At 36.8% G+C, this 17,330-nt stretch overlaps 6 protein-coding genes across 15 annotated transcripts in view; 2 read left to right on the forward strand and 4 right to left on the reverse strand.

Moving 5' to 3' along the window:
* The window catches only part of LOC128879353 (ecdysone 20-monooxygenase), a 12,966-nt gene extending 9,968 nt beyond the window's left edge, over positions 1-2,998 (reverse strand). For 2 of the 4 annotated variants that reach the window (XM_054128423.1, XM_054128420.1), the window contains exon 1: positions 2,860-2,997. The gene's annotated coding sequence lies outside the window, so the exon portion shown is untranslated. Of the gene's footprint in view, positions 1-2,859 lie in introns of all 4 variants that reach the window. The other 2 variants (XM_054128421.1, XM_054128422.1) reach the window with 2 other exon arrangements.
* A 2,460-nt stretch (positions 2,999-5,458) lies between these two features.
* LOC128879356 (uncharacterized aarF domain-containing protein kinase 2-like) lies at positions 5,459-8,694 on the reverse strand. Its single transcript, XM_054128427.1, has 11 exons — positions 8,621-8,694; positions 8,013-8,096; positions 7,645-7,877; positions 7,477-7,552; positions 6,918-6,959; positions 6,736-6,840; positions 6,545-6,662; positions 6,258-6,479; positions 5,922-6,152; positions 5,731-5,847; positions 5,459-5,671 (listed from the first exon to the last, which is right to left on the reverse strand). The coding sequence occupies exons 3-11, from the start codon at positions 7,655-7,657 to the stop codon at positions 5,477-5,479; spliced, it is 1,119 nt and encodes a 372-aa protein (XP_053984402.1). The 5' UTR covers positions 7,658-7,877; positions 8,013-8,096; positions 8,621-8,694; the 3' UTR covers positions 5,459-5,476.
* A 48-nt stretch (positions 8,695-8,742) lies between these two features.
* Positions 8,743-9,853, forward strand: LOC128879364 (transmembrane protein 216-like). Its single transcript, XM_054128440.1, has 2 exons — positions 8,743-9,037; positions 9,135-9,853. The coding sequence occupies exon 2, from the start codon at positions 9,333-9,335 to the stop codon at positions 9,759-9,761; it is 429 nt and encodes a 142-aa protein (XP_053984415.1). The 5' UTR covers positions 8,743-9,037; positions 9,135-9,332; the 3' UTR covers positions 9,762-9,853.
* LOC128879355 (adenosine 3'-phospho 5'-phosphosulfate transporter 1) lies at positions 9,854-12,515 on the reverse strand. The gene is made up of 7 exons (XM_054128425.1): positions 12,136-12,515; positions 11,769-11,977; positions 11,487-11,692; positions 11,039-11,414; positions 10,750-10,961; positions 10,544-10,669; positions 9,854-10,472 (listed from the first exon to the last, which is right to left on the reverse strand). The coding sequence occupies exons 1-7, from the start codon at positions 12,165-12,167 to the stop codon at positions 10,305-10,307; spliced, it is 1,329 nt and encodes a 442-aa protein (XP_053984400.1). The 5' UTR covers positions 12,168-12,515; the 3' UTR covers positions 9,854-10,304.
* A 416-nt stretch (positions 12,516-12,931) lies between these two features.
* On the forward strand, positions 12,932-14,796 carry LOC128879359 (deoxynucleoside kinase). Of its 2 annotated transcripts, none has more exons than XM_054128434.1 (4): positions 12,932-13,086; positions 13,632-13,831; positions 13,908-14,157; positions 14,240-14,796. In XM_054128434.1, the coding sequence occupies exons 1-4, from the start codon at positions 13,074-13,076 to the stop codon at positions 14,566-14,568; spliced, it is 792 nt and encodes a 263-aa protein (XP_053984409.1). In that variant the 5' UTR covers positions 12,932-13,073; the 3' UTR covers positions 14,569-14,796. The 2 variants fall into 2 exon arrangements, with proteins under 2 accessions (XP_053984409.1, XP_053984410.1); XM_054128435.1 differs by lacking the exon at positions 12,932-13,086 and adding an exon at positions 13,239-13,572.
* LOC128879358 (protein immune deficiency) lies at positions 14,587-17,320 on the reverse strand. 6 transcript variants are annotated; one of them, XR_008457608.1, is made up of 6 exons: positions 17,180-17,317; positions 16,188-16,790; positions 15,646-16,009; positions 15,242-15,558; positions 14,847-15,162; positions 14,587-14,744 (listed from the first exon to the last, which is right to left on the reverse strand). XR_008457608.1 is itself a non-coding variant. In XM_054128429.1 (6 exons), the coding sequence occupies exons 4-6, from the start codon at positions 15,986-15,988 to the stop codon at positions 15,022-15,024; spliced, it is 801 nt and encodes a 266-aa protein (XP_053984404.1). In that variant the 5' UTR covers positions 15,989-16,009; positions 16,188-16,527; positions 16,619-16,790; positions 17,180-17,317; the 3' UTR covers positions 14,587-15,021. The 6 variants fall into 6 exon arrangements, 5 of the variants coding, with proteins under 5 accessions (XP_053984404.1, XP_053984405.1, XP_053984406.1 ...); XM_054128429.1 differs by having other exon boundaries at positions 14,587-15,162; positions 16,188-16,527; positions 16,619-16,790; XM_054128430.1 differs by having other exon boundaries at positions 14,587-15,162; positions 16,188-16,527; positions 17,180-17,320.
* Between the last annotated feature and the right edge of the window lie 10 nt (positions 17,321-17,330).

Here is a 17,330-nt window from a genome sequence, read left to right on the forward strand (position 1 = left end):
ATTTTTGTAATAGGAGTAGTTAAAATTTTAGTGGACCTTTCAGGGATACTAGTCATCAGCCCTCTTCGGGATACAAAGAAATTCAGCCAGTAAAATGATCAATTTCTTACCTCGGTATTGGTCGGTAATACAATTATTTCGAATTGTTAATTTTTCATTTTAGCGTAGAATGTTATTCATAGAATATCATTGTATCCCGAGAAGGGCCGATAACTGGCTCTCACCACCAAAGGCAGATTCCTTTTTTTTTTAAGAGACCACGAGGGGATCAAGGCGATTATTAATCATTTATTGAAAACCGTTGAGCAAACGTCAAGAACGAGTCGTTGCACGTTGGTTTTATTCGTTATCTGTTATCCCAGTAAAGTTCGCCTCCGCCACAGATACAGGTACGCGTACGCGTACACAAAGGAACCGACAGAGAGAGCAGAGCCGCGGATAATGCGCGAAAAAATGACGGTTGAGGTTGTTGCGTGCGTCCTCTGCATCTACTCGAGGTTGACTGACTGCCCCAGTGTTATTCATGGACCATGATTTCTTTTATTTGCAAAGCGTCGATAACGCGTGTAGTCGCGATGACACCGCCTGCTCTCGCCGCGACTCGGTAATCGCGAGGCTGTTACACGCGCCGTGGAGAAATGCTCGGGCGCGTATTACATATTGCGATAGATCTAATTAGGGGCACCGCGTACCAAAGCGGTGGAAACGCGCGTGAAATTGCGAATCTCGGAAATCGAGACGCGATTTCAACTTTTTTTCAACAGAAGATTACAACTCAATTCGCGTTTAACATCTGTAACCGGTAGAACGATAGCCTGCTATTAAACCCAAATGAAATTTACCTGATAATAGTCGGCTATTACCTGAATTAAATTTACTTGGAACGTAAATCGATTTAAACGGCACACCCCGTATAGATGCGTACCGAGAAAAGACGGTAGAGATAACTACACGTATGCGGATAATTGTGTGCCAAGATAATGAAACGGCAGAGTGTCGCCGCCGTCTAGTCTAATAGCAAACAGAGATTAACCTCGGAAGCAAAACAAGGGAGACATTCGAAGTATAGTGGTTACAGAGGTGAAACTGATTATGCCGTTACCGGTAGGATCTGGTACCTCTACTTTATCTCGGTATTTTACGGATGCCCTAACAGATAACATTATTCTCTTCGTGTACAGCGAGTGACGGAAGCCTTCCTACATCAGGTTAATTACTGCCGACGAACATCGGTATAAGTATGAAAATACTTGGTTTACTTTTGATATTAAGTAAGACCATACGCAAATTTGTATTCCCCTCTAAAGAGGCACTTGAGTTGACAAAGTTGAATGCGTGTTATCTTAACAGCGATAAATTTTACGGTCAATTGAATGTTTACATTTCGATGACACACAGTTTAATTCCGTTCTAAAATTAAGTATACGTAATCGTTATTTTTCTCGACGATATCGTTAGCTTCCAGATTTGTCTTCTTTTCTGTTCCAGAAGGCGATTCAATTTAGTCGAGAAAAATTCCATTCTCCGATTATAATGAACATAATTCTCGCGTTATCGAGATTGATTGTAGATGTAGTTATTATAGATTCTATTATAGATTAGATGTTAATTATCGTTAGCCGATACGCGGGTTGAATGATAAGCATTATATTCATGAATAGAAATTTTTGCCGACTAAATTGAATCTTCCGTAACCAAGAAAATGAAAAACCTTAACTGCGTGCCATTACAGCCGTTCGATACGCGCAGTTATTTCTCCCAGGCTAATCCATCGACTTGTTATTCGTTTTCCGCGATTCCCATGAACACCGATTTGCACGCCGTTTTCCTATCTGGGTATTTTATTATTAGCCACATTAATCTTGCCCTGTCCAGCGTGAGATCGCACGCATAATACAACTCGATAAAAGTAATAATTAAAAATACACCAGTGTATTTTCCTTTAGAAATGATGCCCGGTCTGCGTATATTGTTTGTTTCATGTCGACTATAAAATAACTTTAAATAACTGTACGGAATTTACGTGAACCTATTTGATCCCAGAAGGTGTTAAAACTGGTTACCGTTAACTACCATTAACATTTTGCTATATATATATATTTTTTTTTTTATTTAAGAACAACGAGAGATAAGAAGAACTCCGGCGATTAAATCTCTCACCAGGAACTAACTTCCCTTCCGCATTACATCCCACTCCTGCGAGCGTACTTTCATGCTTTGCTATGGTTTAAATTTTCTTTCGCCTTGCTACCAATACACACGCATAAACAAATGGCTTACGCTGCTCGCGTGGCTGTTAGACGAAAGTAACGGCACTTCGAAAATGCTGTAAATTTCACCGACGAAGAAACGAACAACGATCTACCAAAGATTCTTTACCCTCTACTGTACGAATTCTATTTTATCCACCAAAGTTACTCTTCGATTATCTATACGTTCATCGATTGATCGGTACTCACTCCAAATAACACGTATCTGCAAGGCTATCCGATATCCCCATAAGATACTAACGAATCCTAAAAAATTTCCACGGCGATATTTATAGGAATCGTTTTCATCGGGCACATTACGCAACAGAGGGTTAACTATCCGTTCCCACGGTTCGGGGTGAACGGTTTGCCACTAGATACACGTGCTCGCGCGACGCGACACACGACTCGCGTTAAACGTTACAGACGTCCGTGTTACGTTCCGTTTATTTATTTCTCGGTAACGCGACGTCGCAGAAGATAGGCGTTGGAAGAAACGGATCGAACCCGGAAATACGAAAGATCGCGTCGATCTCGCGCGCTCGTGTCACTCAGGTGGCCAGGCGAACTCGATCGGTAAACAAAAACGAAGAAACGTTCTTGTACTTACGGAGGGTGAACGTAGTCTGAGGGACAGTTAAAAAGAGACACCAAACGTCGTCCGTGGCCGTCGTTGTCGCCGATGGTGATGGTGGCAATGGTAAATAACTGCGATGGTGTGGTGTGGTGGTGGTGGTGGTGGTGGTGGTGGTGGTGGTGGTGGTGGTGGCGATAGTGATGGTGATGGTGGTAGTGGTGGTGGTGGTTGATGATGACGGTAGAGGTGGTAGCACCGGCGGGTAAAGTCAACCGTGACCGATAAGAAAGAAAGGAAATTCGAGCGTGATATTCGAAATTCCAATCGGTTATTATGGTACGAGGTATTTTTAGAAATGCCCGTTTCTGTATTACTGTTACGGATGAACGAAGCGCGACTGTTGTTCACCGCGCTGGTGAAGAAGACAGCGTCGCAAACGAAAAGGAGAGACCGAGAGCCGAGGAGGAAAAGGAAAAACGCGAGAAGAGAGAGAGGATCAACCTCGAAGAGTCGTGTACTCGCCAATTTGCGAGCGAGCAGGTAAAGCCTATGCACGCCGTGACGGATGAGACGGAGCCAGACGAGGCGAAATGAGACGAAACGAAACGAGCATTAAATGCCATTAATCTATCTATTGTACAGCCGTTGGTAGATCTCTCGATTCGATTAATCGGGGTTGTCGCGAACAGGGCTCCGTGTGCTCCGTTTCTTTCGACTTTCGAGAGACGACAGGAAGGAGCGACAGGTCTGGAGCGAATGCCGCGAGAGCCGGGTCCGTCTCCGTTTCGTCGACCGCGATGCACGGAGACAAACTCTCTTATCTCCTCGTCCTCTGTTTACATGTCCCGTCTTTCCTCTGTGCCACGTTCTGCGGCCCAAGCAAGCAGTCCAATCGTGCGCGACGGAGGGGGCAGCTCTGGTGGGGACTTCCCAGCCCGGAACCAGAACGACACGCTCAACAGATGGCGCGATATAGCATTGCGGTTATGGTTGCGGTTCACCTGGCGAACAAACATCGATTTTAGTTGATGTGAAATTGAAATAACATTTCTCTAAAGAAATACGGAAGTTCATATTATCATAATGTTATTTGTATACGTACGCAACATCACGCTGTACCATGTATACACCGATAGAAATGTATTCATGCCCCACGGTTTTCGTTATTTAGATCGAAATAGACTGAAATACCGAAGTCGGATAAAATAGTCTGCACTTGTTCAGCTATTGAATATGAAATGCTAATATATTCAAGTAGCCGCACAACGTGCGAATATTTTTAAGCATTCGACTAGAATATAGAATAGCAATATATTCATCGTATCTAACATGGTTTGCAAGGGCCACGATCTTAGTCTTCGACTCTGTAATACATTTCATTCTAAGAGAAAAGTTGAAGGTCATAGAAATTCAAGGTAATCTACCGTCCTGAATTTCTGGCATCCTAACGAATAGAAACGATTGCAAAATAATTCGTTACCGATCGAACTATGATGTATGCGCATTCAGACGTTTGATACATGTGTTTCTGACACTCATACACGGCGAGACGAGACGGCAATGAACTGCAGCAAGCATCGCATAGAACAGGCTAGATCTAACCGAGAGAAATAATCTAGCTGCATCTATGACGCGGTATCAAGCGCCGGTTCAAACTTGTTTTCGATGGAATCGGAAGAATCCCCGGATACGAGATCTTACCGAGAGTCGAGTCAGAAGAGATGAAGATAAACGATAATTCGGAGGAATAAGTCGGAAGATAATTCGTTAGAAATCAAATCGTTACTCGTGATCTTGACGTTTAGAAGCGTGACTTCAAATTCCAATCCTTTAAGGCTACCAGCGTTTAGGATTTTGAAAGTTGCATGGACAGTAGGATTTTGCGAGTCCAGTAAAATACGGGGAACCTAGGAAGAAATAACAATTTCAATATACTGATAAATGTGTTATCAAAAACCATGCTTTTTCTTTAATGGTAAATAATAATTAAAAGAGTAATGACTGTGGGAGCTCTTTAAATTATAAATATGTCCCGTACGAGACACTGTATATTTTATTTTTATGATCTACTTTCGTACAGAGTCGGGATTTTAATGTAAAGTGGTCCTACAGCTATTCCTTGTTAATTTTGAATAATTAATTTATTGTACGCACGGAATAAGCGTGTCCTCCGATGAAACTGTTCTCGCGAAAGTTTCCGATCCGGCAAAAGTTTGACCTCTCTGTCGGTGAACACACACACGCACACCGGTACTACACAGACACGGTCCCGCGGGTCCGTACGCTACACTCACACGCATACACGCTTGCGCCTGGCGTATCGCTACACCGAAGATGATCGACCAAAGTTGACCAACCAGGAAGCGATCACGGACAACTGGTCACTCGCCGGAATTCTGTCCTTTGCGATTACACGTTTCTGTGGTCTGCTTTAAAATCGGAATCGTCCTCGGAACTCGTTTAATGCGATGCCGTTAAAGCAGGAATTTTCTCACCGTGGTTCTTTATTCGGTATCGAGCCGATCGAACGTGTACGATGAAACAACTTGTCGTTAGAAGCAGAGAATTAATTTAAATTCTTATTATTATCAAGGACATGTATGTTTTAGTAGGAATTCATCTCGAGCACACGTTTAGACAATTCCCCGACTTAATCGTCGAACCACGTGCTAGTAAAGACGAACGGCAAAACTTCTGTGAAGATGTCGATATTCGGATCAAGACTACGTCCGAGTCCTTCGATCACGACCATGCTAAGGATCACGCTGCTGAAGGATCCGTCTTGCTTGACTCGATGCTGAACCATCGCGGAAAACAACTCTGTCACGACCGTGCTTACGCTCACCTGCAAAAGTTTCAAGACTCGTCGAGGCTTCGAGGCGCTTCTAACAGTTGGATAATTACAGTGATGTTATCTTTAAGATGAGAATTAACGATCTCCCGCATCGCATTTTTAAAACCGTCCGGGTCGGGAGATGCTTGCGAGGTATGTTCCAAGATGTACTCCGCCGCCAGTTCGCCCTGAAAATAAAAGAAAGGAAGTAAGAATCGATAGTAATTAAAAAGGAAATAAAGATCATCGTTTCCGTACATACGTTACCCATTAATACAGAGCGGAAAACGTCCCTAAGATTTCGTTGACAGCGAGCGTTCAGTGATACTACCAAACCGCAATCGAGTATGACTAATCGCGGATAGCTTGGCAAGTAATCACGATCGATAAACCTCCCAAGCCAGGCCCAAATTCTTCCAGTTGGCTCACAGTTTGTGTCAACTAGGATGTTACCAGGGTGTAAGTCGCAATGAATGAAATTATCTTTAAATACCTGTAATTCACGATCGATCGTTCCCGATCACTCTTAACATATACGGTCTCCTTTATTAATCTTAATACTACGCTTAATAAAAAAATCGATCGAATGATCGCCTACCATTTTCAAGATCGTCCTGATTCCTATCTTAGCTAGTTTCTCTTGGAGCTTGGTATCGTCATACTCGAGATAATCGGAAATCGGTGTACCTTCGTGAAAGCTTTCCACGAGTATTTCACGTTGCGTGAAATTCGTGTAAGGATGGGGAAAAATGACGTCCTCCTTTCCGGCGAAATTTTTGGAAAATTTTAATAAGTTAGCCTCTTCAAGATTCATATCGACCTTTACGAAAGTACAAAGATGAATGGTTGAGAATCGATGATTAGGAAGTTAATTTAGAAAGTTACTTGATTTTCCATTATCTGCGAGAACTCGTCGATGCAGTCGGGAAGACTGAGCCAATGTAATTGCGGAACGATGTACGTTGCGCACTTACAAATCCCCTTCATGATGGACAGATCTCGCCTAAAATAAGCGAAACGAAAACGGTTAATAAAATATTCAAGGAAAAGAATGGATTCGCGACGTGACGTTATACTTTAGCTGGCCTTTAATTCCAGGATGTAGAATTTTAATCGCCACAGGTTGCAATTTCCTTTTGTACGCGTTGTCCTGTTGCATTTCACCGTCATCGTTCAACATTCTATCTGAAATTAATTTGCATTAATCTCAGCTTGGTCTAATCCTTTCGAACGAAGCGGCGACATTCGCGTTATTTACCGACGAAAGTGTTTATCCATCCGAGGTTGAAGTACTCGATAACTGTAAAAAGGTTTCAATTATTTTGTGTTACTTTTATACGGTTCAAAAATGTTTAGCTTGTATTATAGATTACGTAATTTCCGGTTGACTATTCTCCATTCTCCTCGTTCTTTGTCATGCTGTACCATGAACCGCTTTTTATGTTTACTGTTAAACCGTGCCTAGTATTCATGGAACATGAAAAAGGTGATATGCATCCTCTATATGTGTGACAAGGTTGCTGAATTAATTATTAGTTTCTCTTAGTATATGAAAAAGAGGAATTTAAAAATAGAGGATATCACGTATACACTATATATTGAGATTATTTTTTCCATATTCCATAAATATTATGAAATTGTTAATATACCACTACGTATCGTGCACGGTACGTGTCTAAAATACTTAATAAAAAAAATGACTATTTTCATCGAACAGAAACTTCCGTCCATCCATCAGTCCGTCCGTCCGTCCGTCCGTCCATCTTACGACAGAAATAGGAGTGTATAGAGTTACACAAAAAGACTTTCTAATTTACTTTGCACGAACGTAGGTATTCGAGGCGTTCGCGTTACTTCGACTCGAGCATTCAGATCCACCCATGCCTTGTACACCTGCCGATCGGACACGAATCGATTGAAGAAAAACAACAAATGAAAAAGAACGTGTCGGATCAAACAGATTCGCCCATGGTGCATCCTTATACCTGAGCGCAGCATCCCGATCCGATCGGTACTTTGTCCTCGAATTTCACGAATATATTCTTCCAATTTGAACCATACGTAGATTTCAGCAAATGCTTCGTATAACTCCACGAATGCGGTGAAACCGTACGCTGCAATCGCGAAAGCGTACGGCAAATATCCTCAGGAAACAGATCGTTTCGCGTAGCCGCCCACTGGCCGAATTTGACGAATATCGGGCCCAAATGTTCGATACCTAAAATTAGCGGTATCAAAACTAAAGTTTAAATAAAATTTCTAGAACTAACCAACAAATTAATAATGGTGCGAATCTGAAATTCAACACCATCTATATTTCTACGTTCAATATAAATTCTACGTAAATAATTACTTTTCCGTAAAATTTCCGGAAACACGTGTCCATGGGTGAAACGCGTGACGAAATATGCGATTGCCAATCCGGTTACAATGGATCCTATCACGAAAATTCGTGTCAGAATTAAAATAGCATTCTGGACTGCAGCGAAGAAACCTTCATGCTGTGTGCTTTTTAACAAAGATTTGGTTGGATGCATATATGGTCGAAGATTAGGCTCGTAAGAGAGAATAAGGACAGCCTGAACGGCTCGTTTGGAACCCTCGAAATTGATGTGCCTCATTAACGTCCTGCAAAATCGAATCGGTGCCGCGTTCTTATGATTTCTCGTTTGCCAATTGTCCCGTCTATTTTGGCGAAATTTGCTTGACCGAAACACTCTCAAGAGGTTCGAATAAAATGCCATTGTTCATCGTACGCTGTTGCGATTTTGCCATACACGAGAAAGAATATGTCCTTCGTTACAACTCCATTAGGACAATGCACTTATTGCATGATCAAAATCGATTGGGAATCCAGTAACATCGTACGTGTTTAAAACTATTTTTTCGACCGTGCAGGTTCATTGTGAATAATTAGAATACAATTTACAATCATGTAATAAAATTACGCGAGTCTTTTACCTTATTATTAGGCCGTCATGCGATTACGATACGTTTTCAAATAAACTCCTGTACGTTTCCGCTTTCCCCATTTGGTAACACTGGGTAACACAGTTGGGTCGATCCTGTTCGTTCATGAGAATAGATAACTAGCAAATCGATATAGAAATTATTATAAGATCTCATGCGATTGGGGCATTCATGTTGCATTGAGAATAGAAAACGAAAGAACGGCATTTCGAGGAAACAAGCAGAAAAGAGAACTACATTCACTCGATATAGTAGATATAGATTTGTTCATGTTTACGTCTTTCTAACCAAAACTGTTGGTTAATTGTTCATAATATTGTCGGTATACGATTAAAAAACGGATTTTACTGACGATTCGTCGTAATAATTTAAATACATCGTTACATGTCAGAAGTTATACGTATGCATGTATGTATTTATGTCATATTTCGAAATAAAATTAAAAAAATACTCTCTTATCGCGGACTTAAATCTTGACGATGAAGACTATGTTGTTATATTGCAGGAACTTCAGTTGAATATTTTATGATTAAAATTGGATTGTGGTAAGGCATTTCGTTCAACTATATTAGAAGGGATAAATAATGAATATCCGCAGCAGAAGAAAGAATACTCTCGTTAAAGAAACCAAGACTGAATAATCTGACATTACATGAAGCCTGAGATATGCATGGCTCTTGTATGACAATAGAAGTTTGATAGGATGCCCACCATAGCCAGTTCCTCTTTAACATATGAAATTCTCATGTACTTTAATTCCTTTTATTTTGGTATGTTTGCTGTTTGCGAATTGGTCATGGGATTCTTCAAGGCTGCAAATTTGCCTTCACCTGGCACGAGCAAAACATTGTTAGAGTTTGCAATTTTGTTCTTCCTTATAACCACGGAAGGTGCCAGAATTTATCTTGGAAGGAAAGGAAACTTGACAGAACACGGACTACCAATTCTTATCGGATTTATTTTAACTATACCTAGCTCGCTGGCAACATTGTACTTTTTAATTTGGCAAAATTATGTGCTGCGATTGGAAGTAATTCTTTGCAGCATACAACTAGTCCTCCTGGCATCTGAATTAGTTATTTCCGTCTTGTGCCTTATAGCTATTTATCGTCCTCCATCTCCCGAAGAGTGAGTAATGCTTTGAGTGCCTTCTATCATCTTTCCAAATACGTACAATTTTAATGTATACAATATATAAATGAAGAAAATAGAAGTAAAATAAAACTTGTTTTTCATTTTCATACCCTTTAAAGTATTCCTAGATACTAAATTAATGTTTATTTATTTTAGAAATTGATATGATCTGTAGCTATACTACTTAATTTAAGATCTGTTTCTTTTCTTATTAATGTCTTTTTTTTTAAAGTATGCAATTGTACATTGTATTTACAACTAGTATTTATAATAAAATAAATATTTCTTAAATAAATAATACATATTTCTAATTTGATCATGTTTAGTAGATATTATAAGTAAACATTTACGAATAAATGGTTGGATTATCGAGACTGTAAAGTACACATAAAAACAAATGTTAAAACAACATTCTTAATACTTTATAGAAAATATTAATGGTTTAAAATCAAAAATACTTAATAAAATATGTATGCATTCAAAAAAGAAAACATACGAATTCTCGCAAAATTTGCAACTATACGTTCTAATTTTTTTATAATTAATCTTTTATACTATTTGCCGCTGCTCTGCGTCTTCTAATAGCACGTAATCGATTATTACAGTATATTCGTAAAAACACCGAACCAAATACTAATAATATGCCTATTACGCCGATAGCTGTTACACGATGATGATATATCAAACAGGATAACAGTATAGCCAAACCCTAAAAAAACAAATGACATTTTTTGAAACATACATTCTAATAGCACAGTCGTCTAAAAAACAAATCGTTACCTGCCGAAGAGTCATCATGATCACAAATGTCACTGGCCCAAATTTAGAAATTGTATAAAAAATATATAGCTGGCCGCTAGCTGAACAAATTGATATGAGTAAACAGTCCATGATGAATGCAGGGTACTATACAAAAATATTATAAGTGCACCATAAATGATTATTTTTGTAATTATTTCTATTCTATTAGACACAGCTTGACTCACCTTTGTCATAAAAGAAAGTATGAGAGGAAAACTCGACTGCTGTAATAAGGACATCGCGGTTAATAAACAGGAAAACATATTAACTACACACATCATTTGTACGCTCGTTGCGCCATATTCCACGAATAATGCATTCTGCCAGGTACTCGTAAAGCTATCTAATAGTAAGTACCCTCCTAGAAGAATAGTACCAGAGACAGTAGTAGCTCCATCTAAAAGTATTAAAGTAAAATCAACAACAAAAATAACAACGTTAACAAATCTAAATTTACGAAATAAGAAATTTTACCGTTTCTATACTCGGAATTATCTAACATAAACAATGTCATTCCAATGCAAATAAGTACAGCTGTAACATACTCATAGTACTCATATGTAGTATGCGAAATTATTTTTCCCATTATCATCACTGGAATTATTTTAGAAGCTTTTGCCAATACCTGTGTTGGAAAGCTAACGAATTTTAAAGCTTCATATTGACACCAACTGCTCATGATATTTGATAAAGAGCAAAATGCATATTTGTAAAGTGGTGCTTTATGTTGAGGCTGTCTTTGAACAATTAAATACAATCCTGACATCAGAAATGCAAGAATTCGATTTACAAACACTAAAAATTGAGAATCTTGGAAACGATCCTTGTTACCAGCAGCATTTACATATTCCTGAGGAAAAGTTTTGTGATATCTTAAAAACATTTAGTTACTAAAACAGTATTCAATCTAGCTGAATTATACCTGGGTCATTATTTTCTCTTGCAAATAACCCCATGTTAAAAAGCTAATTAGTAATCCAAAAAAACAATACAGAAGTAATAGAGCTTCTTGGAAAAAAGTACGCTGATTATGATTAGATGGTGTACTTGTATAAGAAGAGTCCAAAAGTCCTGTCTCGCAATGACCCACAAAGCATGAATGTACCAGCCTAGGAATGCATCCTTTACCTGCACAAAAACAATACACATAATTTCAGAAAAAAACTTGTAAATCTATTTAATCTTATTCATTTTTTTTATTTACCTCCCCTTTGAATATATTTGGTACGACGTACGTATTTATAGATAAGGCAACCTGGCAATAATACAGTAGCATAACTTAATAAATTTAAACATAATCTGATAATCCAATCATAAGAGGAAGACTTAAAAAATTGTTCTCCAGTGTTCACAAAAGATTTGATAACTTCGCTAACTCCAAATACCAGGCTCACTGAAAGTAGTAGCAATAAGCTACAAAAAATATTAATTTAGTGCATTGTATTAAAACCTAAAACCTATTAATGTACGCGTATAAAATGTCAAACAAGTTAGAATTAATTATACCATTTTTTGAAAGAAAATATAGATACTTAACGCTATTATTATTCGAACTTATAACTGAAACTCACCAAATTACAATATCGCTCACAAAATTTCGCATTGTCCTTATTGTAATTGAATGATCGTAAAATAAACAGTTATTAAATAATAAATCGTTTCATAACCTTGCCCTAACCACGTTAATACTTTGCGATTACATCCAGGAGTGCAAAAGTATAAAAATTGTATATCAACAATTTACAATTAATATTGTACTACATATCGTTGGTATATATTATAATAGACGATATTTAAAAAATCATAATTTCAATGATTTATAATATTTTGTTCGAAAACAAGACGTAATATTCATGAACGATCATCAATGAGAAGTACGATTTACGATGTTCTAATTGATCATTTATGAGCATCCAAAAAATGATTCATCAAATCATTTTTTGAAATCAATCCTGTCTTCCTACCGACTAATGTCAGATCCATATCTATTTACAGACATGACACGTGAGGTTCTGATACTGATTCTGTTCATTCAATCTTATGTATAATATTTTTTTTCTTTGTATTTTGTTCAATTCGTAAATTCAAAACTGTAAGTGTTATCACAGTTTTCAGACAAGTCGAATTGTTCTATTGTGTATAGTTACGAAAATATAACGAAATATATAAAACGTGTTGAATACAATTCAAATATTTAGCTTAACATTTAATTTAAATGAAAAACAATGATGGTGATGCATTGTCATACTTTTATGTTTTGAGTTTCAAATATAATGCAATCAGACATTTAATTTATACCACGTAAATATGGTTATTTGCATTCTCGTACGCATAGACCTCTCGTACGTTGGTATTTCAAGATACATTAGAACTTTATCATGTAGCAAGTCTATGATAGACGTACTCTGTGATTCTATACCTGTACATGTGTGTGGAAACAAGGAAAGTGTATTAAAATTGGTTACATTTTGTAATTTACACGTTGTTTAACGTTCAAAGTTGGGCTATCATGGCTTTAATAAGTAAGTCTGAATTTGTTATATAACAAGTGATAATAATCAGAAATAATTAAAGCGTATCTAAGAAACACCGGTAATTTGTCTCATTGTGTATTGCGTTACTTATTTGTCGGACAGGATTTATATTACCCCTTCCCCAAAAGATGACAGAAAATGCGCGGGAATGCCAAAGGTTTAGGCGGGAAATGTAGCAAATGTGGTCAAGTGCGATTAAGTGTGATAATTCGGTGTGATATTCGATTGAATGGCTACACAAACAGTAGAATAACGTGACTGTTTAAATATAATTGTTCTTCGATGTGTTCTTCTAATTTCGTATTCGTATTATAATATATCTAAATTTATTTACGCGTTATCCTTAGTTTTTGGTTAACTAGAACTCGTTAACACACTTCTCTCCAAGTGTCTATTAAAATTTTAGCTTGTCCTCGACCTAATATTTCGATTATTTTATTAAAAGAGGCTGATAGTTCTATTTTGTTTATCGTGGTAAGTAACGCAATACGATTTTTAGGATATTTAAAATTATCAATGTTAAATTTTTAAAGGTAAACATTTGGTCGTACTAATAAAAAAAATGACTAATTCGCCTGTGAAGTTACACAAACGGCCATTTACAGTATGTATAGAGGGAAATATAGGAAGTGGAAAAACGACGTTCTTAAGTCATTTTAAGCAATTTAACAATACAACAGTTCTACAGGAACCAGTAGATCTTTGGCGAGACGTAGCTGGAACTAATTTACTAGTAAGAATTTATGAATTTAAATTTATACTAATGTGAGATAAAATATAGGTAATAAATATGTTTTAATATTATTTAGGAATTGATGTACTCGGATCCAAAACGTTATGCTTTCTTATTCCAATCCTATGTGCAATTAACAATGCTTCAACTTCACACATATAAAACTCCCTTGCCATACAAAATCATGGAAAGATCTGTGTATAGTGCAAGGTGTTTTATTGAAAATATGAAGCGTACAAACATGTTAACCGATGTAGAAATTGTAGTATTGGAAGATTGGTATGATTGGTGTATAAAAAGTGCTAATATAGAAACAGATTTAATAGGTAACACATATATTTATGCTTCTATAGCACAAGTACAAAGCAGTACTTGTTGGTATTAACCTCTGTCTTTATTTTAAAATAGTGTATATTAGAACATCTCCAGAAGTTGTATATCAGAGGATGAAAGCAAGAGCAAGAAAGGAAGAAAATTGCGTATCTTTAGAATATTTAAAGCAAATTCATGGCATTCACGACGATTGGCTTTATCATCAAACATTATTCAATATACCAGCGCCAATTTTAATTCTAGATGGGAACAAGAATCTTGAAGAAATGGTAAATGAATTTGAAAATTGTAAAAATCGGATTTTCGGCAAGAAAGATGTCGAAAAAAAAGAAGCAGAAAGTATAATTACTCCGTTATCATCAAGACATTCTCTGACAGAGATTAAAACAGGTTCATCTCATTGACATATACAAAACAACATCTAATGTACCGGTAATTTTTTAATTTTTTTACATTAAATCATTGTACATATGTAATAAAAAGAGTATTGCATAATATTAATTGAAAGCAAACTTTAATTGTATATCTATGTAAATGTACTTACATGTAGACATTAGCTGTAAGACTGATTGGAATTGGACTGTTAAGAAACGAAATTGTATATATTAGAATAAAACTATGTAGTAAATAAATTTTGAATGTAACACGAATTATAAATATAAAAAGATAAAAATGTATTTACATAATTATTGCATTAGTTTTTTAAGTTATGTATTACTGGAACATGCCATTATATTATGTATAACAGTTCTATATTAGTAAAACAAACGTAGACACGTTTTTCGAATACAATATCGTCGAGTAACATATGATTTCCATATGGTTTTGTAGCATATATGTATATATAGATAAAAGATTCAAGCTGAACCCATATGAGCAAAGGCTAACCGTTCTGCACAGTCGTATTCTTGGCAAGTCCACAATTCTTTAATCAGACTTCCGAGTTTTGCATCCGTCGTGTTAGCTTGTTTCCAATCAAGAAATATTTGATAAACTACCTAAAAGGAAACAATTAGACACGTGAAATTTATGAATACGCAAAGCATTCTATAATCACTGAATCGTAATTGAATTTACTTCACTTATTCCTCTGAATCTATAATTTTCTTCGAATTGTTCGATTTGACCATCCGAATATAATAGCCTCCTGGCAACGTCTCTCCAACCGTGTCCAATATGAGTTTTAATAATAAATATATCATCCAATGTAATTTCCTTAGTACAAGCACTTAATCGTTCCACCTCCACAGACATCTCTCGTATCTTCGATTTCGACCATGATTTTGTTGATTCGGTTGGAAATTGATTAACGTTACAAATGTAACTAGTTCTCGCGCCAATTTTCACTCCATTCGAATTAATTATATTGTAATTCACAACGTTTGCCCCTTGTGCTGTAAAAAACAAATTAACGATTAAATATTAATCGCCCTAACACAATCAGAGGTCGAACGAATCAGCAACAATTGCAACGCACTTACGATACTTCGATTGTTTTGATTTCGTTTTTGTTTTCACGTTTGGCTTCTTATGCTGTTTCTCGTCGGTTGAGGAGGATTTTGTATCGTTGAAGTCTTGTTCTGTTTTAGAGGAACAAGTATTTGTTGGTATCGCGTTATTCGACAAAGATTTGCTTTCCTCCGTCGACGTCACATCATTTTGTTCAAATTGAGGCGTTGGGTTCGATTTGGTCTTAGTTTTGGTGTTGCGATCATCCGGTTCTAAATTATGTGTGTAGCTTGTGGGTTCTTTTCGCGGAGGATCAGGTATCACATCAGTCGTTAGCATATGAAACCGACGCGATATTTCCGAAAATATTGGCATTTTTGTCCAAAATCCTTGTCGCTATAAAAAAAAATCCCTCCACATTACCTTCGTTCTTTTTCTCGTAAAAAAATTAAAAATTAATCATTTCAATTTTCGAGTTTCGCGAATGTAAAGATCAGGTTTCGATCCGTCTCTATAAATAACGTTATATTACTAATTTATTTATTCGATAGGTTTGGGATTTTTGACATCTTACAATCGTACGTAGTTTAATTCCTTGTATCGTGCCAATGCAAAGAGGAACAGAGCAATCGATGAAGATGTCCACCGTATCTTCACTCTATCATCCAGTATTCGTTTATACGCATGTTATGCACTGTATGAGACACTGCATTCTTTTTTTGTCAACGTGTGTACATATCAGAACTTTTCTTCACGATATGTGCCAGTGTGCGATAAGAGGTTTTTCTCGAGACTTTTATTATACACTTAAGTAAACAAACGTTTCCTAATAACGAATACACTATGTATCTCACTGGCAACGCCTGAAGTATAAAAATTTATGCAAATCACGTATTAATCACGTGTTTCATTGTCTACGAGAGGAAAAACAAAAAATTAATCGCAGATGAAACAAATTGTAATGCAGTTAATAAACTTTTTGTTTGCGCCACGATACTCATCGACCTCGCGAAATGATCCATCTGGGTTTTTCAGAAGTGAAACCGGTTCTACATTTGCGAGGACGAAACCACAAGTGTTATTTAATAAACATGTCGCATTCAAAACGGATCATCTTCAAGGCGAAAAATGCTTTGTTTCGTTTATCGTTATTTCTTTTGCTCGAAAGTATTCGTGCCTACAAGACTTGAAATTAGATTACAACTAAACGCTTTCTACTTTCTACTGAAATATTCGAAGGAATCGTTATAGATTAATGGGATACATTCCATCATTTTCTTTTGTTTATCTACGGAAAGTACGAATGCAACAGGTTGCATGAACTAACTCGACTATGAGTCCTTTGTATTTGAAAATATACGATACAAAACTCTAATTATCATGCATTCAAACAGTCTAATTAGAATATTCATGCATACGTTACATCGGAGTATGTACTTGGAGAGAGAATGTATCCTAATAAGTAAATTTCCTGATTTTAAACGTGCGAATTCATTTCATGTCTAGACAGCGTAATAGAACTAGTCTTCGATTTCTATTTTTTTTGTTCTTATACAATACACCCACCGTATTTTTAGAACAAAATTTCACTCGTTCGTCGATTGACAATTATTTCATTTGTATCGCTCACAAGTAAAGTCATCCGACGATCAATGTGTTTATGTACATACTTTGATGTTAACCTCTCGACTATCACTGACATGCATCGTCTGCAATG

This window comes from Hylaeus volcanicus, chromosome 7 (assembly GCF_026283585.1).
Source record: "Hylaeus volcanicus isolate JK05 chromosome 7, UHH_iyHylVolc1.0_haploid, whole genome shotgun sequence".
NCBI lineage: Eukaryota > Metazoa > Arthropoda > Insecta > Hymenoptera > Colletidae > Hylaeus > Hylaeus volcanicus.